Source organism: Candoia aspera, chromosome 3 (genome assembly GCF_035149785.1).
Source record: "Candoia aspera isolate rCanAsp1 chromosome 3, rCanAsp1.hap2, whole genome shotgun sequence".
NCBI lineage: Eukaryota > Metazoa > Chordata > Lepidosauria > Squamata > Boidae > Candoia > Candoia aspera.
The window spans coordinates 33,237,000-33,261,253 of record NC_086155.1 but is presented as its reverse complement, the minus strand read 5'-3'; the positions used below and the strand labels follow the sequence as shown (position 1 = coordinate 33,261,253).

The following is a 24,254-nucleotide window of genomic DNA, read 5'->3' as shown; positions in this document are numbered from 1 at the left end:
AACCTTCCCTTATTTAATTAAAGTCTCCTTATGGTTGCAGAGAACATTAATTTTAACTGAAACCACCAAGAACTAATAGTCTTAAGAATGAAAGCTCAACCAATGATTTAGAATTTACAAGCTAGATGAAGCAAGACAGGAAACTAATAAAAGATCAGGTTATGCTGCTAAAATCTTCAGAACACATTTATTTATTATTTATTATTCAAATTTTGCTACCGCCCATCTCCCCCAAAAGGGGGACTCTGGGCAGTTTACAATAGTATCAAGACTATAATAATAATTAAAATCTATAAAAACAATTACAGATATAAAATGCAATAAATTTGGTTTAATTCTCCTTTATAATATGTGTATTTGTGTGTATCACTATATATACTAAAACTAATGATGCAACAAATCCATCCACTGATTAATTACCAAACACATGATATACTAGAAGTCACTGAAATTGGCACTGGTGGGACTATGATGGTCTTCATATTCTACAGAACATGTAGACACACAATCATGACTGGCAACGTCATAAATTCTGCTATTGCAAAACTGAGATTAATACTCCCATACCTGAAAAATGTATAATCATGTTTTTAATTGAAATGACAAGGCAAAATTGGAGAGGTAATTTTTGTGTCAGCTTGCACAACACAGCTGGGGATCCTTATATTATGGAGAAAAAGATGTGCTAAATTAGAAGAACTAGGCCAGAAGCATTCTGTATTTTGGGTGTACTGTATTCACACAATAAGCTACATCGTGTCTGAACCTGTACTATGGTTTTCTTCAGGTTAGATTATCAAACCACAGCCCCATTTGAACATATTTGCCTTTTCTAAGTTGGTCAGACTGCTTGTGAATGGATGTGCTGCTACAACTGAATGCAGCTCCCAGTCAGTTTCTATGGTTAAGTATTCTATCCAATAATCAAATAGCTGCCGTTTCCTTTAACACTAATCAAAATGTCAATCATCTTCCTCCCTAGCTAGTACTCTAACCACTTCTGCAGAGGCAAGTCTGCACTTCCTGATTTTTGAAAACAATAGGTATACCAAACATTAATCATTTTTTTCATATTTCTATTAAATTGGAAATGGCAACTGCTCTGGATTTGGTAGCATGCTTAGTTGCAGGAAAGCTACCTTGTTAAAGAATGACACAAGATGGGGGCTAATATGGTCATACAAAAATTTCCACTAACCACAGTGGTCAAGCATGTCATATGTACCCAGACTAATAGGCCAGCTGTAATATGTCATTTTCCTACTTAGAAAATGAACTAAAATGCTAAAGAAGATGCAAAACAGAGACACTTCCACAGCATTTCTTGTTCTTTAGCCATGAAGGATAGTCTTTGTGAAAACAAAGAGATGAAAGAATTAGCAATCCCCCTTACCTCATACATGATGGTTTTAAACTTGATTATTGCATGTACACCTATTGTTTTTAAAAATCAGAAAATGCAGGCTTGCCTCCACAGAAGTAGTTAGGGTACCAGCTGGGGAGAAAGATGATTGGCAAACTGCACTTGCTGCCATGTCATCAGTGCACTATGGGTAAATTTCTTACCCAAGGCAAATGCCAAGCCATACAAATATACCCTAAACCACATTTTTCACCTAACCATGATTGATGTGATTTGTAAAAATTTTTTCCAAAATCATCAATTAGTATAGAAAAATATGTATAAGCGTTATTTTATATAATAATTTTGTCTGCTAACAAACTAATTTATATGTATTACAATCACTATTTGTCAATAAATGTTTTTGAAAACAAATTAAAACTTCCAAATACTATAACAGATATTAGTAAGAAATGCATTTCCAAATCCAATGGGAAAAATACTGTATCATAACAATATAAATTACATGCTACTCACATGGAACGAAGTTCAAAATCAACACAAACTAGTCAACATTACCTACAGATCTCTGAGTTTCTACTATAATAATTTAAGGCAAATATATAATAAGGAACATATTTAAATCTGAGTTCCTATGTAATGTTCACATGTAATATGCCTAATGCTTTACTAGTTAAAATCACTAGAAGCAGTCCTATATGTCAGTATTAAGAGACTATTATTTAGTACTTGCTGCAGTACTAATAGCTGGAAAATCACCTACTGTAATGCTGATCATCTTCCAGCAATAAAAGGGAGGTATTTAAATGTTTAGACGAATATGCCTTTGGACATGTTCAATGGAGAACCTACCATGAATAAATTTGTAAGTCAAGTGGCAAAAGCAAGTGGTCTACTCAATATTTTAGATGATATAATTACTTTAGCTTTTTCTTGTGTTTATAAAGACCAAAGGGGCTTGTTCCGCAACATTCACATTTTCCACAGCTCCATATATTATATAACAAATATTGAAATCGATGCTTTCGTTCAGATTTTAAGAGCTGTATTTATTATTAAATAAATTACAAGTTTGAAGACCTATCCAAAGCTGTTTGTCTATCTCTATGGCCATCAAATGATAGGTCAAATGTAAGGAGACTGACAACAGCAGGCCAACTATTGTGCAAATATATGTAAGAACTCTGCAATACACCTCCAGATACATGTGTTGGCTGAAGGTAAGCTGGAGAGCTTTAAAGGCTGAAGAATACTGCTCTCATCCATCTAAATATTTAATCTGTATTAAATGCATACATTCTTTGATTTAATGCATAGGTTACAACACATTTCCAATTACTAAGCAAGATGTAATTACCATCTAAGAAAGCAATTACCACCTTAAAAAGTTATATCCAAAACTTTCTCTGCAACCATAGCTTTGAGACCAAATAGCAGATAGCTACTTATTTCTAATCAAACAAATCTGTCTAATAAATCTGCTCAATATACTAGCAGACATCAGACACCCTGCTCTATATTTCAAAATAAATAGTGGATAGATATGAGAGGCATGTGTGGCTTTTAAAAAAGCTCACCTGACTCTATCTTTGTCTTCATAATGACAGTGAAAAATTTTATATCAACTTCAGCCTTTTATTAGTTACATAGCTTCACTCTGCTGTTGGCATGTACTAATATTTTATATTTCGATAGCCACTCTACCTTTCAGATAGAGCAAAGTAAAAATAAAATGAGGAAGCCACAATAAACCAACTTTATAAAGCTATATCTAAAACCACAGCTTTTCTGTGATATAGCAGCCTACATAGAACAATTTAAAATGTGAAATGTAAAATTATTCTTTTAAAATACAAAACAGAATGATTGTACATAAACAGCCTCTTCATATTAAAAATACAATCAACAAACACATACAGCAGCATTATATTGCAGTTCTCCAGAAAAACAGCCTGTACATATATTCAAGGAATGTTCTAAAAAAATCTGATACTACGTTCTTTAAAGTAAACAAAGTCCAGATATTCATTAATTAATACGATCTCTCTCTCTCTCTCTGTGTGTGTGTGTGTCTGACAGATCTTTTAGACAGAAAGCCAGAAAAGATAGGATTACAACAAAAGATCCAAACACAAAATGCAGATACTATCAGATTACCAAGATGACACATGGCAGCTAAATTAAATCAAATTAATCAGAGTACCAGTGGGGAAACAAGTTTTTTTTAAAATCTTACATGGCTATTTTTTTTTATAACTAATACTTGATAAGCACTAGATTTATAAAGTATATTTTAAAATCAACTTATTTAAAAAGACAAATTGAAAGACATACTTAAAAATTCTGTCTGTAGAAATATCTTTTAAAAAGTTAACAACTGGACCTCAAAGGGGAAAAAAAAATCCATACTGTTTTGGTGATTGAAATGTTTAAAATCAATTCATGTATTCAAAATCACCTCAAAAATAATCTTGAATTGTCAAATTGTGCTCATTAATCATAAATATATTTTGAGAGCATCTTACCTGCAAGGAGAGTTGTTTTTTTTTTCCTTAACAAGTAGCAGAAGCCAAGTCAATCCTGTGGGCAACCAATTAAAACCAACTTTTAGACTGCAATAAAGAATAAATGGAGGCAAGAATCAATGCAAGCAACATACAGCTACAGTTAACAGTCCATTCTGAACTGTGCATTAAAGAAAATTTTGGGCCAAAACCATAAGGCACTCCCAACATATGGCAACCACAAGTTTGAGCGTGCCCAAATTGAAACTTCTGTTTATCCTTCACACTAGTTCACACACTTTAATAACAGCAATAAGTATTTTAAATCAAAGTACCAAACATAAAAACGAAAATAAACCAAAAGCCATTAACGTATACTGTAGTCTCTCAAACTTGTATTCTCAATTAGATATATAATTTGCCAATACTAGTTTCAGAAAGAGGATTATTTTTCCCCTACCAAGAGAACTATCTGCCATCCAATTAAATGAAGTAAAAAAACCACACCTCTAAACATAATATCCTTTGAGATCCTACCACATTTGCAAAAATCAGATTAAATCCTCAGTACCATGCATCATTCTTCCTTTTACAAATTTTGCTATAAAACTATCACTGATCAGTTCATTTAAGTTCAGAGTTACAAAAAACAATGTATAATCCAATACAAATTAGAAACAGGACAATCTCATTCTCAAAGCAGTAGACCAAAATATTATTCTACAATAAAAAAGTGCCAAACATTCAGCAATGTTGTGCATTTTGGCAGTTTAGGAATAGCTCCTCTACTACAAGATCTGTTATCTGGCACCCAGTAACCACAACATCTAAAATAATATCCCATTTAGAGAAAGAAAACTAAAATAACAAATATTAGAATAAAAATCTTATGAATGCCTTGACTAGTAATGCTGTGAACCAAATGTATTTAAGCATTAAAGCAAGGAAATTTTTGACCAGTTTTCTCCAATCATTTACCAAAACAGTTTTTAAAGCTGACACAACACACAAAATTAATCACAAGATTAGTAATTTCCACCAAATTCAAATTAAAGCCTCAAATCTGAACAGGGAAAAAACACACACCCCCAAATCTAGAAAACTGACCAGAAGATCAAAACTACAATTACTGGCTTTCTAAACAAGGCTATTAAATATATAAACAATTTACAAAACACATGTTCATTCATGTAAGAACATGACAAGACATATGTTGGTTCACAAAAGAATATATTGGCACAACTGTGCTTTCGTTTACTTGAAATGAAAATCCTGGTGAACTTTTGCACATAATTCCATTTCCACATAATATTCAGAAGTTGTCCATAGGACATCATGTCGGAAGCCGCAGTCTACTTGTTGATATTTCTATTACACAGAAGAACCTGTCAACATGCTCAGTTTTCCTCTTGCTTTTTATTTTCTATATAGAAACTTCATGCATTGCATTAAATAAACATTCTTAAGGACTCGACTACATATTAAAACCATCAGAAAGTGTGCGTGTGTATATATATTTGTATGTGAGGCTAATAGGCTGAAACTTTCGGCCATGTCTATGCCTGATCTTCATCATTCCAATGCTGGTAACTGGATTATCTTCACAAAACTCACAGTCCAAAGTCCTATGAAACTATGATAATATGTGAAACTATGATAAAGCAGAATATTCTAAACTACAAAACAGCTTCTCAACATTTTCTTGGAGTCTTTTTTTAGATACTGTAATTGCAGACTTACTGTGCTTACCCAATAGCTGGGAGGAGAACAGGAAAAGAAAACAAAAATAAATTAATACACAGCTGAAAAGTCAGGATTAAGACAAAACGACAGCCAAGCTTTCCAACTCAAGTTAACCAAACCCAAAATACCAAATCTTATTTCTGAAAACTCTAAAACTATTTTATCAATTTGTACTTGAGCACATTTAAATTTTTGCTACTTTTCCAAGTATCTAGTGAATTCACATCAATTATTCCTGCTCCTTAGAAAGGATTATTTTTTTGCATTTGTATCACTCTCCAACATGAAAAATGAAGAAGCTAAATAATAAAGCACCCAGTACAGCTGTTTTATCAAGACTTAAAAACACATGGCTAAATTCTATATATAATTACTTAGGTCCCCATCTCTACATAACAGATGGATTTGTTACATCCTTTTCAACATAGATCTTTTTTTAAAAAGCATCCACGCTGAACATATACACCAAGCTTAATGAAAACATTTCCTTTAAATCTCTTTAACCAATACTGACACCTAGTCTTCACTTGTTATCACATCACAAAATATTTGCATCCAGGAAGGACCACAGTTTCAGATTTCGCATTTACGTAATGAAAAAGTCCAGTCAATGCATGCTTTAAAATCATTCACGATTTAAAAAAACAAACACATCAATACCGAAGCTTGTAGAAAATAACACTCGTTATCAGTCCCAAAAGATCAAAAAGTAACAATAGTGTTGTTCACATTAAGCCCAGTATCACTACGAATATGCGCAACAGCGCAATTTTTTTCAATTCCAACCCAGAAAGCAGCAGACGTATTGTTGTAGCTCTGATCGTTGCAGAATTTTCCGCAGCCAAGGCCATCTTGGTTTTAAATCAAACACAGCCTCACTTCGCCTCCCTCCCTTTCACGAGAGCTCTTGTATTTTTCCTTGGCCGGGCGACCAGAGACATCAAACCAGGTCCGAGGAGGCACTGGATAAGCCCAGCTTCACGCAGCGAATTTATGGTAAGAGCACTAATACTCACCTACCCCCAAAAGAAACGGGGTTACAAAACGACGCTCATGGGCAATTCTTCACTGCCCGGAGCCAGCTCAGCCATTCACAGAAACTACACAAACCTGTGCGCCAAGCCTAAAATACCTTGGGGATGTTACACACGCTCTAAACAAGTCGTACCGATGACCCTACATTAAAGATTTAGAATTTAGGAGGCAAGGAGGCTCCGGAATTTCCCTCAGGCCTAATTCCCGCCCTCCCGCCTTTGTGCAGCCGCTGTGAAAGAGAACCTCGTTTCGCTTGCAGCCGAGGTGGGCAAGCTCGGTCTCCCTCCCGCTCCTCAGAGAGGCAGGAGAGCTCCATGTTCTTACCGAGAAGCCTGTACGGGGAAAAAAGGGTTAGAATGAAACCAACTCGCCACTGAGCCCGGCGCCAGCGACTGCGCAGCGCCACAAAATGGCCGCCCTACCGCACCGCCTTCTTGCCCGGCCGCTGTTAGGAGGCAGGGAGGGAAGGAGGGGTCTGCAATGGGCGGGACCGCAAGCAAACGAAGGCGATGCGAAGAGACTTCTCGGGCGAATTAAAGGGATCAAGGCGTCGTGTTAGGAGTGCCTCCCTGAAAAACGTTGTTTTCTGCTGAAAAGGTGCGAAGCAACTTCGCACCGTTTCAGCAGAAAACTGTTTTTCAGGGAGGCACTCTTAACCCGACGCCTTGATGCCTTTAATTCGCCCGAGAAATCTCTTCGCATCGCCTTAGTTTGCTTCGGTTCGTTTCGGTTAGTAACTTCTTCACGAAAGGCACGAAGTACTACTTTGCACAGTGCAGGTAGATGTTCTGTGAACATTAGGACCAAAAATACAACGCGTACACGTAGCAATAGTTCTTCACCCAGCTATATAGACCCCCTGTCTGCACACAATCACGTTCACCTTTCACGCTAAAGCATGGCTTGTTTCATCATGGCCGGACGAATGAGCCACAATTGGCTCCACATTGTACTGAAGTGATAAACCACGTGTTTCAAACTATAGCAGAGGAATTCACACAGAACTAATCCAAAAATAAACTAATTGCATTAGGTAAAAATAAAATCCCCCTCCCTCAGTCGAGCTTGACTCCTGGCAAGTGCACTAACATGTACATGAGTTGTTAGCAATGAAGGAATCATTCAACTGGCAGAAACATGTTATTTTTCTGCTTTGTTTGTTTCCTAGGCCATACAGTCCAACTGCTTTTACTGCCTACTATTTCATCTTTGACATTCCTATCTCCAACCATAAACAGTATGTCTTCCTTGCATGTTCTATTTCAGATTGAACATGACTGTAAAACTAATCCACTTCTTCTTTCACTTCAGTGGTTAGAACATAAACTTGGATAAATGTCGTATTTAAGGATTCTCCACAACATCCAACTGATATTTTTTTATTGTATGCTGCCCAGTCACGTTCTGTGAGATGGGCAGCTATATAAATGTGAGGAATGAATATTATTCAGTCATTAACCGCATTGTAACCAAGTACCCTTTGCTATATCTTTGCTATGAAAACACCATTCTTTCTTTGGTTTTCAAGCCCTGAGTAGTAAGCAGTATGATCTTCTGACTGAATGAGTCCAGACCATTTCAATTCTCTGATGGCTAAGATGTTAATCTGTAGTCAATTAATTTCATATTTTACTGTGTTCTTTCCCATGTTCTTGCTTTTGTTCCATATTCCCCCTGTAATTCTGTCTTTGCAGCTTCAGATTTTCTTTTTCTGCATGGCAACATCAGCAACTAGACATCCAAAAGACTTTAATCTAGTCATGTGATAAACACTATTAGGACTCTGAAAGATCCTCATCTCTTCCTTAGTAGCATGTTGAGTGCCATCTGAGCTGTTAGGGTCTAGAGGGGAAAACCAAGTTTAAGCTTAATTGCAGAAGGCAGAGTATATATGGGTTCAAAAGCTTTCCAGTTCTGAGACAGGCTATCTTTAGGTCTAAATAGGATGACATATTTGAAATAACCTCTCCCCAGATATAAAGGCTATTTCCTGCTAAGTGTTCATTGAATGATGAGAGTTTGAAATGATAGAGGTACCTAATCCAAACCATGGCTCAGTGCAGGTTCCACTAGAGCATCTGACAGATAACCATCCAGCCTCTGCTTGAAGACCTCTAGCAAAAGAGACTGCATCTCATGTGGCAGCCTGTTCCACTGGTTGACAACTTGTACAGCCAGAAAGTTCAGTTACAACTGAAGTACCATTTTTATTAAAAACTTTCAGTAGATTAATAATGAAAAAAATGTGTTCATTTAACTCAGCACATTTTTATCAACTCCCTGTTCTCTTAACTTGCACAGCATACTCTTCCTTTTTTTGAACCTATACTGTCAGGAACATTCTTAAATAAAGAACAAGTTCCAAATGAATCTCTTCTATATTATTGTGTGTTGAGATCTCACATCCATAAACTCTAATTCTACTTGAACAGAGCTTTGCTGTAAGACTTATCTTGAAAATATATGTGTATGCGTGTGTGTGTGTGTGTGTGTGTTTGTGAGAGAGAGAGAGAGAGAGAGAGAGAGAGAGAGAGAGAGAGAGACTTTCTCAAGGGAATTTTGATTGGTATATAAGACTAATGGTTCCTAGCACACTGGTGAGCCACCTGAGTTGGTGCCACATATGCACAAAGGAAGAGAAATCTGGAAAGGCACATTTCTTTTGCTATGTTTATAATTATTAATTTGTTTAATATTAATTTTATTGTTAATTTTGTTTTTAACTTTAACAACATTTACCTTCTTAAATAGCCACCAAAGTAGAAGAGTATAAGTCAAATAAATAATGCAAATGTCAGTACATACAACAGACTATCTTCTTGCATCTATTTAAACAAGCAAGGAAATAAATAGACGCATCTACTAATTAAACATATGCCTCTCTGTACAGTATTACAATCCCAAATTCATCCAAAAGAATTTAGAGCACAGTTGTGCTTGTGGGATACATTTTACTAGATCAGTTAACTTGAATTTATCCAGAATTAACTGTTAGCTCACTTATCTATAACTACATATATTGTGTGAACCAGAAAGAGAGGGTTAATATAAGTTTAATTCTATCTCCCATCTGCCTGCACATTCTGCGCAAACAGAATGAAGCTTCCAAAAGGGGGCAGGGGATGCAAAACCTGATTGGGTCTCCATGCATTGTTTTTTTTCCCCCATCTGTCACAAAATGTATGTAATAACTGGCATGGCACCACAACAGTATCTGGGATACCAATCAAGATGACTGCTTTCCACATAGGTAGAGCATTTCAGGTTCCTGTGATGGTCTGCAGCAGCATCACTGGATAAGGAATGGCAGAAGATTCAGTCTAAGGCAAATAGAACCTCGGAATTCAAGGAGCACTAGCCTCATCAGTTTGTCAAGCAAAACAAAAAGTATTTTTGAATAAATATGAGCAAACAAAAACAGCAGGCCATTTCCAAACAAATATGATCTTTTCTTAGCCCAGCACCCTCTTATATCACCTTAAAAAAATCAACATATGTTGACTGCATGAAATACATAACATTAAATTCTTTCATTTTCACTTGAAAGTAAAGCCATGACATACAGAATTCGTTATCACAGCTCACTGCATCATCTTCTAAATTCGGTACATAATATATGCTTTGGGATAATATATAATGTAGGGTCAGTTCAGGAAGTATCAAACGAAACCAGTAAAATATTTTTTAAATATTTTAAATATGTTTTTAAAAAGGACTTGAATTTTATATAGGAAGATCTACATTCATGAGTTAGCATATTCACTGCTACATAACAAGCACTAAGACATAGGATTTTGTAAGGAAGACTGCCTTCTATAAGCAAGATCATTTCTGAATGTATAATATATTTCTGCAAGGTAACATGTTGATAAAATATATTCAGAGTAGCCTCATGATACTTACAGAAGAGACAAAACAAAACATTTTCCCACAATGATACAATTCTAAAGACTCAAGAAGGCTGCAAGAAGATCACCTCAAAAATAAAAGTACTGCAACTTCTTTGGCATCAGAAAACTTTATATCCATGTATACTTCTTTATGTGAAAGTTAATGCACACTTAACAAAACTTTGTTTTAGGATTAATTTTCCGGCTCTATATTTAAAAAGAGGCATGTCACTTGTCTCTCAGGGGTTGTGCATTTTAAGCAACAGCCATATTCTTTTCCTCAGGAATGTACAGAATTTAATCCATAACCATGCAGTCCAATATAAGCATTTTAATGCTGTGTCCATTTAATGCTCTTCAAATCAATTCCATCCTGTACCATTTCCCACAGTGGGCTGTAAAACAAGAAGAAAAATCTATCAATTCCTCAACTACAAATTATACTTGACATAACACAAATAATGCATTTCTTTTCAAGCAGCTGCTGACAGATAAAGCAGATACCCATGATGGATTCAAAACATCGTTGCCCACTTTAGATCTGAATACCACATATAACATATAACTACTATTAGTATAATTCTAATGACAAAGCATACATGCAGGCACTATGTAACAGCTATTTCAATTTGCTACATAGATGTGATAATTTCACAGCAGACACAGCTGAAGAAGATAACAGATAATCTCATTCGTTTCACAATCTTCATCTAAATTTAATTTTAAATAAATAAAAAATGCTATGTTTAATAAAAAGCATTTTACCTCATTTCTCTTAATCTTTTGACGTGTTGTATGCATTTATTTACAGTATAATCTACTTCTTCTTCAGTAGTGAAACGTCCAATTCCAAATCTGAAATAAAGCAAAACACAAATCAAGTACAAGGCATTATACACACAAAGATGACAAGCAATTTTGCTTTTGACAGAATAACCCTTGCCTTATAGATGAGTGAGCCAAGTCTTCATCTGTTCCAATTGCACGCAATACATATGACGGTTCCAAAGATGCAGATGTACAAGCACTAATAAGAAAATAATATGACACTTGGTTTTAATGCAGAGCAAGAGTAGGCATGAAAACAGCAGGCTACAGTTTGGTATGTTCTGAATATATCTGCTTTATAACTTTTATCCAAAGTACTTTGGATAATCTGGCACTAATGAAAGTGACATGTTTCTCCAAAAAGAGGATTTACTTCGCAAAATCAGTGACGGAATGGAGAAGAAAAAAAGAGACCCATATATAGGACAATATAGTCAAAAGGATTAAATGTGAATGGGATCATTGGAAGTATCTATCTCATGGCTTCATTGGAACATTCAAATTATTAATACTGTATAACTGAGGAGAAAATGATTAAGCAAAAAGAATTAACTATCTCATGGATTCAGCCCTCAACAGTAAAACCTTATTGCTAGATTATACAGTTTAGCACATATTTACAGATTTTAAAAAGGAACCTGAAATCTTAAAAAAGGAATTTTTTAAATCAATGCCATTCATAATTAAAAAGAAGATTCTGGATAGAAGGAATACAGGTGCAGCCTAGATTTTTAGTGCTCTTTTATTCCGTTCTTCTTTCAAAATGCCAGTTTCTTCTGGAATTCCAGTCTCTCCTCTGGAAACCAACTAAACTGAATCATGTGTTGTTTTACATACAAAGTTATACCTTCCAGAAGAGAGTGCCACATCTTTTAGGGCCATCAGCAAGCTTTCCCCTTCCACATAAGCAAAAGATAAATTGATGCAGCCTGCATAATTAACAGAGCGAAGTCAGATTATTTAATAGCCTTAAATAACCTCCAGTATTTAGAACTCTTCTTTACAGGAATCTTGTTTTATACAGGCAGTCCTCACTTAATGACCATTTGTTTAGTGACAGTTCAGACTTACGATGGTGCTGAAAAAACTGACTTACAACCGGTACTCACACTTACAACCATCACAGTTTCCCTGCAGTCACGTGATCAAATTTTGGGTGCTTGGCAACAGGTTCACATTTATGACCACTGCAGCATCCCATGGTCACAGGATTGTCATTTTTGACCTTCCTGGCCGGCTTCTGGCAAGCAAAATCAGTGGGGAACCACGTGATTCACTTAACAACCACATGCTTTGCTTAATGACCATGGTGATTCACTTAATGACTGCTTCAAAAAAGGTAATAAAATCCAGTCAGATTCACTTAATGACCACTTCACTTAGCAACTGAAATTCTGGTCTCAATTGTGGTCATTAAGTGAGAACTACCTATATCTTCTGAAGTACCATACAGCAGATATGAAAATTAATGTAGTTATATATTCAAGTGATCTGTTCTGCCACAGCTATCAGTATAAAACACTTAAAGCCAGTCAACTATGATGAAGATGGCACAGAAAAATATAACAAGATGTTCCTTGACTATAAGAGGATTCTTCTTTGCTCCTTGTTTCCACACAGGAGTTATCCTAGTACCCTATTTAAAAGTTATTTTTTTGAGAACAGATATAAAACATAATTAAAATGATGCATAGTCTGTAACTCACTGGACATTACAGGCCAATAGCTGGTTAGTATTAAAGGAGATAACACTATTGAATTATATTTCAAAATCATATATCCCTCCAATAACATATGGAGTTATTTCATTCTAATTTCAAATACTTATACCTTAAACAGACAAACTGTGATGTGATAATTGAGCCAATCTACATCTCAGCTCTGATGTCACTACAATTTTATCTCTCAGTTTGCCCCATTTATACAGGGTACACACACACACACTGCATCTTCACTGAAGTGAAGTGAAGCTATAAGGAATGAGAATGTTATTAGTTCAAAGTAGTCCTTTGGGGTCAGGCACTGCATGGAAGTACTGTGCAGAGTTATCTTCAATTCTAAAATAGTTCTGCTCTAGATATATATTTAAATCAGATTTCAGAGGGTTTCAATGCTACAAAAATGTTTTTTAAAAGAAAAAAATATATAAGTTAAATTTAAGGCAATAAATAAATAATAATGACAAAGCTCAACATTCTGCTAATTATACCTGGGTAACGATGCACTGGATCTCCATTCATTACCACATCAGGAATTTCTGACATTATTTTTTTGATTAGCCTATCAGCCAATAAGTTAATTCTTTTATGATCATACTAGAAAAGAAACAAGAACTAATTAGATAATTTATCACAATGCAGTTGAGCTTTGACCTGTGTACTCTAATTGCCTCATTAGTCATATGTAGTTTCATTATTAGAGAGGAGTAGAAAACAGAACACACTGATACTATCAAACCCCAGAAATAACAAGAACAGATACATTTTTTTCATCCAAATTCAGACACACATTTAGCAGAACAGTTTCTGTTATCAATGTAATATTGACAAATTGCTTTCATATACTCCTTGCTTAACAACAGTAATTGGGACTGTTACTAAGTGATACAATCATAAAGTGTGATGTCATGTGACCACATTGCTTAGCAACAGCAATCCCGGCAGTCCCCACTGCTGCTGTTAAGCAAGGATCATGGGTCATTAAGCAAGTACCTCACATGACTACAACTTGTGACTTCCTGCCAGCTTCCAACAAGCAAAGTCAATGGGGAAGCCAGCAAGAAGTTGCAAGTCCCATTCACAACAAGCCTTTCCTTAGGTGGCTCATAAGCAGGCCAGCGGGTGGGTGTGTTCTACAGAGTGAGGGAAGGCGGAGGAGTGGGTGCTGCAGCCTGGCGCAAGCGTGGCCGGGTGGGGGGTGCTACAGAGTGCAGGTGGGCACGCGGGTGGGTGCTGCAGCCTGGCATGAACATGGCTGGGTGGGGGGGAGTGCTGAGGCTCAGCGCAAGCACAGTTGGGCATTTGCTATGGAGTGCAGGCGGGGGGTGCTCTGGGCAGGCATGTGCTATGGAGTATTAGATCCCCAAAATCTCATACTCCATAGCAGGGATCCCCAAGAGAAAAAGCGATGGAAGCAGAGCAAATTGTGACCTTACCTGCCAGCTTCCCCATTGACTTTGTGGGACACTGCAACCGTCATAAATACGAGCCAGTTGCCAAGCACCCAAATCGCGATTACATGACCGCGGGGGGGCTGCGACAGCCACAACTTCAAGGACCAGTTGTAAGTACCACTCGTTCAGCGTGGTACTTACAACTGAATGGTCGCTGAATGAGTGGTTGTTAACTGAGGGCTACCTGTATACCTTTTGCTTCTGTATAATAAAGAATTGGAAAAGGCAATGTAAATATAAATAAATATTTATGTAGATTTGCTAAATAAGCAAAACAGAGACACCTATAAAACAAGGAAAAAAGTCCAGTAGAATTTGTCTCAATACTGGTGATCACAAAAACTGTCAAACTTTTTTCTTACCAGTACCAAGAGAGAAAACCCAGAAAAAAGACCTGTGAACTAAAACTGGGGGTCACAACACACATAACAGATACACTCAGCAAATTAAGACAATTCAACAAATAACTGAATTTTAGTTACTACTAAAACAAAGTGCACTTTGCATTTTTTAAAAAAATTTAAAGTGAAATGTTGATCAAAATAATTCAATGGCGATGAGACATATTAAATCCAATTCCAGATCATTACATAACAATATTGTAGACATTCACTATAAACAATCATGCTAAAGAATATGTCAAAAACAGAAACAGCCCTAAATAGGCTGTGGATAGGCTACACAGAGAAATTGCATAGCTCTTTTTACCTCCATTTCTTGCTGTGCCAATTCACAAGCTGCCCCAAGGCCAACTGCTAATGGAGTTGGCACAGTTCCAGAACGTAATCCTCGCTCTTGACCTCCTCCACTCTGTATAGGTTCCACTCTTACTCTCGGTCGCCGCCGGACATAAATTGCACCAACCCCTTAAACACACAAATAATTTTTGTTCAGTTCAAATATAAGTTCCTGAATATTTCAGGGGCTTGCAAATATGCAAAAGGTAAATTTTTCATCAAGATTCTTAGTTCCTCTTAGCAATTTTGATTTCTAACTAGCAGACTTCCTTCAAAACTCTAAACATAGCATCAGTAATCCAAAAGCCAAATGTATTACACCATTGATCCATGCCAAATCAAAGGGCTGAAGTGCTTACAATTCTGTGTGTAATTGCAACAAGGGAGGGAGGAGGGGAGGGGAGGGGAGGGGAGGGAGGAAATAAAAACTTGTCGCTGTAGTCTGGTGTAAGATATGTGAATAGGCAGACATAACTTCTGAACTCCGGCTGTTACCCCAGATTTAAAAAGTTTCATACATCTAGTATAACAAAACCATAATGCAGAAAAACAGTCTATGCTTGCTGCAACAATAGTGCTCAGAAGAAATTCATTTACATCAAAGTGCAAATTAGTTGACTTGGACTTAAGAACAAGCTGACTTTACTGTATAACCACTTCACACTGAATTTCATGCCTACAAGGGCAGCGGGGGAATTAACACCCAAGTTTACAGAGGAGACAGAGAGCCTTTAGCTTAATCAACTTGGGGACAAGTTTACTGTCAGCTATGAATATAAAGTGGCAATATGTTTAAATAATTTAACCATTCTTCTTTGTCTGTTTGCTTTAAGAGAGCATGAGCTTTCAGCCATTGCTAAATACTAAGGCATGGATGCTCTGGATTTGAAATTGATGCAGACAAAAGAGCTGAAAATCTAAATACTTCCTAGCTTATACAGAATTGGATCAAAGCTATCTTAAAATAAATAATAAATATTCAAAACAATTTAAAATATTTACATATTATTTTTCCTGCATGAAAAGCTTAAAAATTGCAACAAAGAAAATTCTACCATACTATTAAAATAATGCCTCAAGATGTGATTGCCTTTTTCAAAAGTAGTCTTTAAATATTTCTAAAAAGTAAATAAAGAGTAATGAGCTCTCACTTCAGTGTTAGTCACTCCATAAACTTAGGGCAACTACAGTGAAGCACAGCTCATAGCAAGTAAAACATTCATGCAATGACAGCTGTTTCTTCCTTAAATACAGTGCTTCACAAAATATTAATACCTTTGGGACCATAAATTTTATGGCCACTTATGCTCATTAAATCAATTTTCATATCACTGACATCTAGAGGGATTTTTCCAACTGCCTGTGCAGCATCTGTATGAAAAAAAACTTTATTGGAACTGCAGATGTCACCTGGAATTAAAAAAAAAAAACACAGTATAGTTATTTCTGTCATCTTAAAATGAATATTTTAAGTAAAGAAACTAATCTTTATCTTAAAGAAACTTGAGCCTGGAATTCAGAGATAATTTTCAGGATTAATCAAGGGAATTGTTTTCTCTTCATTTATAAGAGGTCCTTGACTCAGATTTATGGGAAGCATCCCTTGTCTGTCTCTAATGTAGGGAGGGAGGCAGCTCACCTACTAATTCACTTCCTGCTATGCTGTGTCTAGCATCTGCCCTGGAAGATAGTGAGAAGCTCCAAAAGAAAGGCTAAAAGAAAACCCAGTGGAAATGTCTTCTCGTTGTTTCTAATTTTTCCTATCTAGAGTTCATAAACCCAGAACTCCTTAATGTGTGATACACAGAAGTCAGCCACTAGATAATACGGCTTGCAGGCAAATTTTACTTACTGGTAGAATTAATTTCAGTGATGCAGTAATTTTGCCTTTCTCATAATAATGCTGTTGTATTTTCTTGGTATCAGCTGTTGATTTTCAGTTGTTGATTTACAACTGATTTACATTCCCAACTGATTTACATTACTAACTTTTAATGCAGGAGCTGGAGGCAATAAACTGAGATACAGGTAATCCTCGACTTATGACCATTCGGTCAGCAACCACTGGAAGTTACAACGGTGTTGAACAAATGGTGGTTATAACTGGTCCTCGGAGATCTGGCCATCCCAGAACCCCTACGGTCACGTGATTGTAATCTGGGCACTTCACAACTGGTTCACACTTACGACTGGTTGCAGTGTCCTGCTATCGTGATCGCTATTTGTGACCTTCCCTATTGCAGAAAGTCAATGGGGAAGCCAGCAAGGAAGGTTACAAGTTGCTGGGGTAAGTCTCCCCCACCCACACATCCTCACCCAGCCCCTCTGTGCTCACGCTGCACTGGCCACCCACACCCCCCCACGCACCCTCCCCAAGCCTCACTGCATTTCCCTTGCATCCCATATACCTCACTGAGCCTCCCTCGCACCCTCATGCATCTTCCCCGAAACCTCCCTGAGCCTCTCCACACCTCCCTCGCACCCCATGCACTTCTGGGCACCCTCCTCGAGCCTTGCCGCAGCTCCTGTGTACCCTCGCGCCCCCCCCCTTGCACCCTCCCCCACCCAGCAGCAGCCACTTACCTGCTGCCGGCCTGCTTGCAAGCCACCTTGGACTTGCAACTTCTTGCTGGCTTCCCCACTGACTTTGGTTGTGGTAAGCTGGCAGGAAGTTGTCTCACCTAATGACCGTGGGATTCAGTTAACAACAGCAACTGGGACTGCAGGGATTGCCACTGCTAAGCGATGTGGTCATGCTTTACTACCACATCACTTAGTGATGGAAATTCCAGTCCCAACTGCCGTTGTAAGTTGAGGCCTACCTATATTGTCTCTGTAAGTAATAAAGTTATGGTCAGTTTTAATTAATCCAGGTTAGTCTAAATATGACCATTCCTCCAATGTTTCACATAGGCTATTATTTAGAGCAGAGATGACAATTCATGTCTACATACCTATATCACCAATTGGCTGTTTCACTCCTATTTCATTATTCACAGTCATTATTGACACTAGACCTGTGTCAGGTTGTATTGCATTTTTCAGTTCCTGGTAAAAATCACACAAGAAGCAAATAATTAGAGATGTATGAGCAGTTCAAGTTCAAAACAGGTGAAATGGGCTGGGTCAAGCTCAGAATTGGCTACTGAAATCTCAAAATAGCTTGTTCTAAGCTCAAAGTCTGACATAGTTTGCAAGCCTCTTGAGCAACCCAAGGAAAACAAACTATGGATTGTATACATCTTCCTTATTTGAGCTCTCAGACTAGAGAGATAGAGCTGTAATTTCTATCTTTAAATAGAATCCCTGGTCAAGATTCTTTTTGAGGTAAAAAAGCAGAGTATGCAAGATTTAAATAAGTAGGTAAACAAATAAATAGTTCTTTGATACAGTCCTATGTATGCTTACCGAACAGTTCCATTAGACTAAGTACAATATGGTCTTAGTATTTTTAGAATTGCATCTTAACAAGTAAACCATTAGTATTTAATCAAATTATTTCAGTGTGACAGCAACATGCTTACTATGTTTTAAACTTCATTTATTAATGTAATTAGATATACTGGAAATGATTAACAGCCTGAACATCAATTCTAACAGTTCTACATGACAAACATTTTGTTGAATTTAATTGAGGAAATTCTCTGCAGCAACTTATACTAAGACTAATGAGAACAGCAAAAAAGTGAAACGGCACTCTATTTCCTCATATGCATATGAAAGTAAACAATTTACCTTTAAATCTATAATGCCATTTTTCTTTACAGGCAAATATGTGACTCGAAAGCCCTCAGCTTCTAGAGCACGACAAGAATCTAGTACACATTTGTGTTCAGTTTGTGTTGTAATTATATGTTTCTTTCTGGATTTATAAAATCTTCCAACACCCTTTAAATTGATAAAAAAGATTTTGATCAAAAGTGATGACAAGCAGTACTTTTTATGAACATTAAATTAGAAATATAAAATTCTCATTTCCCTTAAACCTTTAGGCAACTGTCACCAAATTTTTGAAAATGCCTATTCAGAAATAAATCCTAGAGACTTCAACAAGCCTTGTTTCCAATGAAATATGCATGCTGCAGTTCTGCACTTATATGTAAGTAATTAAATTCAGTGGAATTTCAAGTATGTATGTATAAAATGACAATTTGATTTTGGCTTTAATTCAGTCAAGTAGAAGATTGGAGGAGAGCAAATGTCGTCCCCATCTTCAAAAAGGACGATGACCAGGAAAAGTACAGGCCTGTCAGCTTGACATCTATATTGGGCAAGGTCTTTGAACAGAGTATCAAGCAACAGGCTTGTAAACACTTGGAGAGGCAAGCTACAATTAACAGGCATTAGCATAGGCTGTCACAAACAAATCATGCAGTTTAACCATACTTCTTTCTTTGACAGAGGTACTAACTTAGTAAATCAGGGGAATGCCATAGACATAGTAAACCTGGACTTTAGCAAAGCCTTTAACAGAGTGCCTCATGATAATCTCTAACAGAATGGTAAAATAGGGCAAGATAATACTACTGTTAGATGAACCTGCAGTTAGCTGAAGTTCTAAGAAAGCAAAAGCTATGGCGGTGTGTGCTAACAGGTACACAGAATCCAGATCTTGGAGATTTTCAAAGAATAGGGCCAGAAATTAGTAGCTACAATGTCAGCAATGTCAACGATGAAGTCTGCTTCCATGGATAGACTATGTCCAAAAGATGCTAATGAAGTTGTTTGCTTAGAAAAAGATCAATTACTACATTTATTAGTTACTGGAAACGTCTTATGGACTTTTTGCTGAAAAAAAAATGAACTGATGATTTATGGATTTGATTAGAAAGGGTAGATTATGGAAAGAAGGAAACTTTGATGTAACTTTAGAGAGAGAGTGTAAAGTATAAATATATACTTATAACTGCCGTTAAGAAGATCGGAAGCCACTTCTTTATTATTTTCTTTTTATTTCTTTTTCATTTTTTTATTATATTTCTCTATTTCTCTTATCTTTAACTTAAATTTGTATTCTTTTTACTCTGTGGAAAAAAAATAAAAAAATAAATTTAATATTTATTTAAAATAAAAAATTAAATTAAAATTATATATATAAAAAACAAAAACAAAAGATGCTAATGAAGGAATGACAGATGCAAAACAAATTTTACCTGATGCAGAAATAGTAGAACCAGAAATAGTGAATAACAAAAAAAGCATGAATTACAAGATAGAGAAGACAGCTAAAGTGGAAATACAAATGACAAGCCAAGAGAATGACCTAGATAATGACTTTTTACTGGATTTACAAAAGAGATTTGCTAAGGCCTCAAAGAAGCCCTTAGGATGGAAAAAAGAAAAATTAAAGAGAGACCAAATCCTATGACAACATTTGAATGAATTAAATATCAAGATTGTTAGAAGTAAAAGGAAGGAATATAAAGTTGGTTTGTTTGACCAAGGTTAAAATAAGGCATATCGCTATGAAGCTCTGGTAACCCTTTACAGACATTTTGCTGACACCAGGACTGAAAAGTTGATTTGTGGATTTGCAAATAGATAAGGGATGGGTTAAGGGAAGAAGAGATGTTTTTTTGATACCTTTTAGGGGGTGAAGAGTTATCAAATTTGTTTATACTTGTTGTGATGAAGATTGGAAGTTACTTGTTTATATTTTTCTTTTCTTTATCTTTCTTTTTTTCTTCTTTCTTTGCACTTTTTATTCTATTTCTCTTTCTTTCTCGTAGTTTGTATTTGCTTTTACTATTGTAATAAAAATTTTCAATAAAATTTTTAAAAAATGACTGAGGAGAGATATGCTATCACTTTTCAAATGTCTGAAAGGTTTTTGTACAGAAGAATGGACTATTGCACCAGACAGCAAGACCAGAACGAAAGAGTTGAAACTACAAAGAAAGCAGATTCAGGCTACACATTCGGAAGAACTTCCCCCCCCCCCCCATGCACTGAAGATGTTGCCTAGTCTGGCAATGAAATGTCTGTAAGAAAACAAGGCTCAGAGAGCACCAAGGACTCTGCAGTTTAACCCTGAGCTACAAATATTCTCTTCGCTTGGAAACATCTGCAGATTGTAATGCACATAACCTTTAAACTGGTGTGGTGGTAAAAGGTACCCCCCAACACACGTGAGCTGCATTCACTACCAACCCTATAAGATGCCCCCCATACATGTGAACTGCTTAAAATGCCCATGTAATAAATTCAGAGTAAGCTGAACTGACCAGAGTGGCAACAAATGGAAAAACCAGACAGGAACCAGTGCCCCATGAAACCACATTATTTATATTTACTGACCGTATCTCAAAGATAGAATAGCTAGAATGTAGATAAATAATGATGTTACATAGATGGGTTTATCAAAAACATTCCAACCTCTTGCTATAATTTGCACTGTGTCTGCCTCTTTCTTTCTGTGCCTTGTCTTTGTAATATAGCAGGCCAAAGGTATTTAAGCTATGTTCCTCCTTTCATTCAGGGCTGCTCAGCAAGCTGCAATGCTTTTCTGAGAGCCCAGTATACACTGTAGTTGTTTGCATGCTGTATCTTCAAAGTGATCTGGTTGATTTAAGTGAGCCAGGTCTTGGTCACAACACTGGAAACATTTCAGTTTTACTTAGGGTAAATGGGATCACTTATACACAAGAGAAGAAGACATCATGCTTACGGAAAATCTAAGGTTTACAGAATTACCAAAAAAGTAATCCTTTAGGAAACAAATGCTCAGAGACAATGGAATATTGACTGATTGCTTTGGGGAGAGGAAACAAAAATGGCTGGGGAAGGAATCAAATGAACTGTCCTTACATCACGTCTTGCTATAATATTTTGTATCTCAACGTGCTCGATAATGCTAGCCTGCAATTGCACAATTAATAGAAAATTTCAAATAACACATTTCAAAGTATTTTTGCTTAAAGTAGTGTTCACTGACTTTAAATACACTGCATATATGACATCTTAAATTTCTGAGGTTTGTTATAACTTTTATTTATAGTCTAGAAAAAAACATATGGATATGTCATTAGTTGCTGTTGCTTTATTCAATCTTGTGTCTTCTAAAGGGAAAATAGCAATTGTTTAATTCTCAAACTACTGAGAATTAACTATTTTTATAACTTTTTCAATTAATACTGCAATATATTAATTTACCTTAATTGCTATATTGTTTGATTCTGTAGCCCCACTGGTAAAAATAATTTCTCTAGGATCTGCTCCTATTAATGATGCAACTTGCTGGAGGGAATAAAAAAGGAATGCACAAATATAAATTAAAGCAGAGTTATCCAGAAAAAATCTAACATTTTTCAGAACAAAATTGCTTAAACAATACAGCAGAAATAAATGTATTATTTAATTGTAAGAACAGAGCAATATTCTCACCTGTCTGGCTTTTTCCATTGCAGTTTCACTTTCCCAACCATATGCATGAGTTCTAGAGTGTGGGTTGCCATAGTAATGCACAAGATAAGGCAGCATGCTATCCAAGACCCTTGGGTCCTAAAACACAAGATACATATCATCCCATTTTACTTTGTTTTGTTCTTATTTGAGCCCCATGAATGTCAGAAATATATCCAGTTCTGTTAAGAGAGATGCAATCTGTGCAGGTAGATGCATATATAGTAGGGTGGTGCAGTGATCCTAATTCAAAGAGGAAAAGATTATCTGGAGAGTACATGGGGCATGGACATTGCACCTGTCAGCCTTTCCTTAAATGAAGCATGTCCTTTCCTAGGACAGTACAGCTTATTTAAGAAGTTTCTGACAGATGTAATGTGAGTACCCTGTATGCCCCAAATCATTTTTTCCCTTTGAATTCAGATAGATTTAATATTTTTAAATATTTTATTATTTTTAAATAAAAATGAATATAAAGGTGTAAACATTCAAGTCAACATATCTTCTCACTAATAGGATTAATACAGTATAGGAAAATGTAGGGCTCAAGCCTTATGAACCAGAGTAGGCCGCTTAAAGATCTCCAGGTATTTGGGATTACAACTACTATTATCCTAACCACTTGACTGCTGATGATGGAAGTTTTCATCTAAACCATGTGGAAGCCACCACTGAGCCAGTGCAACACAAGGACCCCTAGATTCAAGGCCACCTGTAGCCATGGAAGCTCTTTGTTGACTTTTGGACAGTCACACTCACTTTCAATCCAACCTACCTCACAGGGTTGACATTCTGTGAAGAAATAAAGGGAGATCTGTACATAACCTACCTTAAGCTCTTGGAGAAAAAGAAGTATATAAATCTAAGAAATAAGAGTGTTGTCTATTCCTAAGGAACATTTGACTGCAATGAGACTTGTCTCTGAACAATTGTGCATAGGACATCCTGTAAACACAGTTTAGCTTTATTTTTCTCTTAGTAAAGAACAAAATCTTTCCAAATCATAATTTAGTTCACATACCAGAGGAGTAGTTGCTTGGACATCCATGTATAGTGGCCGGAATGAAGACTCATCAACATGGCCTTTACCTAGCAAAAGAGCAATATAACCCTGAGAAACGCACTTTTAACTTGGGGGAAAGAATTACTCTAAACTCCAGGTTCCTAAGCTTCTCACTCTATGCAAACCTCCTTCCAAAATGCAAGAGAAAAATACTGCTCAAGCGCTGCTCCCAGCGAGTGTCATACTTTTTTTATTTTATCCTTGTAGAGGGTACGCTTAGCCAACAGCAGAGGAGATGAAAGGAGGAGAACGCCTTCCAGGCGGCAAGTGCCATTAAACCTGGGAAGGAAGATACCTACGAATTACTGCTACTTGATACTCAGATCCGCTGAGGTCCAGCCAGGTCTGCCCTTCAGAAGAAGTTACCTTGTTGGTGCAGAGCACCCGAAAACCTCCTTCCTTGGAAAACCACCCGCCCTTTCGAAGCCCACAATGCCGCCGGCCGTAATATCAGCATCATCGCCTCTTCTCGATTTTTCCCCTTACACTATTTAACTACAACGTAACGCAACTCAGCA

General features: G+C 36.5%; 2 protein-coding genes across 5 annotated transcripts in view; both read right to left on the bottom strand.

The window, feature by feature from the left end:
- RBM12 (RNA binding motif protein 12) overlaps positions 1 to 7,105 on the bottom strand; it is a 55,328-nt gene extending 48,223 nt beyond the window's left edge. For 2 of the 3 annotated variants that reach the window (XM_063297289.1, XM_063297288.1), the window contains exons 1-2: positions 6,970 to 7,103; positions 3,889 to 3,975 (exon numbers count right to left, since the gene is read on the bottom strand). The gene's annotated coding sequence lies outside the window, so the exon portion shown is untranslated. Of the gene's footprint in view, positions 1 to 3,888; positions 3,976 to 6,969 lie in introns of all 3 variants that reach the window. The other variant, XM_063297287.1, reaches the window with a different exon arrangement.
- A 2,477-nt stretch (positions 7,106 to 9,582) lies between these two features.
- NFS1 (NFS1 cysteine desulfurase) lies at positions 9,583 to 24,221 on the bottom strand. 2 transcript variants are annotated; one of them, XM_063297282.1, is made up of 13 exons: positions 24,103 to 24,221; positions 23,695 to 23,762; positions 22,656 to 22,772; positions 22,425 to 22,508; positions 19,008 to 19,160; positions 18,227 to 18,320; positions 16,548 to 16,682; positions 15,244 to 15,401; positions 13,573 to 13,678; positions 12,211 to 12,292; positions 11,479 to 11,562; positions 11,301 to 11,390; positions 9,583 to 10,930 (listed from the first exon to the last, which is right to left on the bottom strand). In XM_063297282.1, the coding sequence occupies exons 1-13, from the start codon at positions 24,194 to 24,196 to the stop codon at positions 10,867 to 10,869; spliced, it is 1,329 nt and encodes a 442-aa protein (XP_063153352.1). In that variant the 5' UTR covers positions 24,197 to 24,221; the 3' UTR covers positions 9,583 to 10,866. The 2 variants fall into 2 exon arrangements, with proteins under 2 accessions (XP_063153352.1, XP_063153353.1); XM_063297283.1 differs by having other exon boundaries at positions 16,548 to 16,643.
- Between the last annotated feature and the right edge of the window lie 33 nt (positions 24,222 to 24,254).

Coding starts and splice junctions, on each gene's coding strand:
- NFS1 (XM_063297282.1), bottom strand. CDS start 24,196: ATGATGCTGATATTACGGCCGGCGGCATTGTGGGCTTCGAAAGGGCGG. Junction 19,161..22,424: donor CAAACAATATAGCAATTAAG/GTAAATTAATAT, acceptor ATCAATTTAAAG/GGTGTTGGAAGATTTTATAA. Junction 12,293..13,572: donor TCCAGTGCATCGTTACCCAG/GTATAATTAGCA, acceptor TTAATTATGCAG/GCTGCATCAATTTATCTTTT.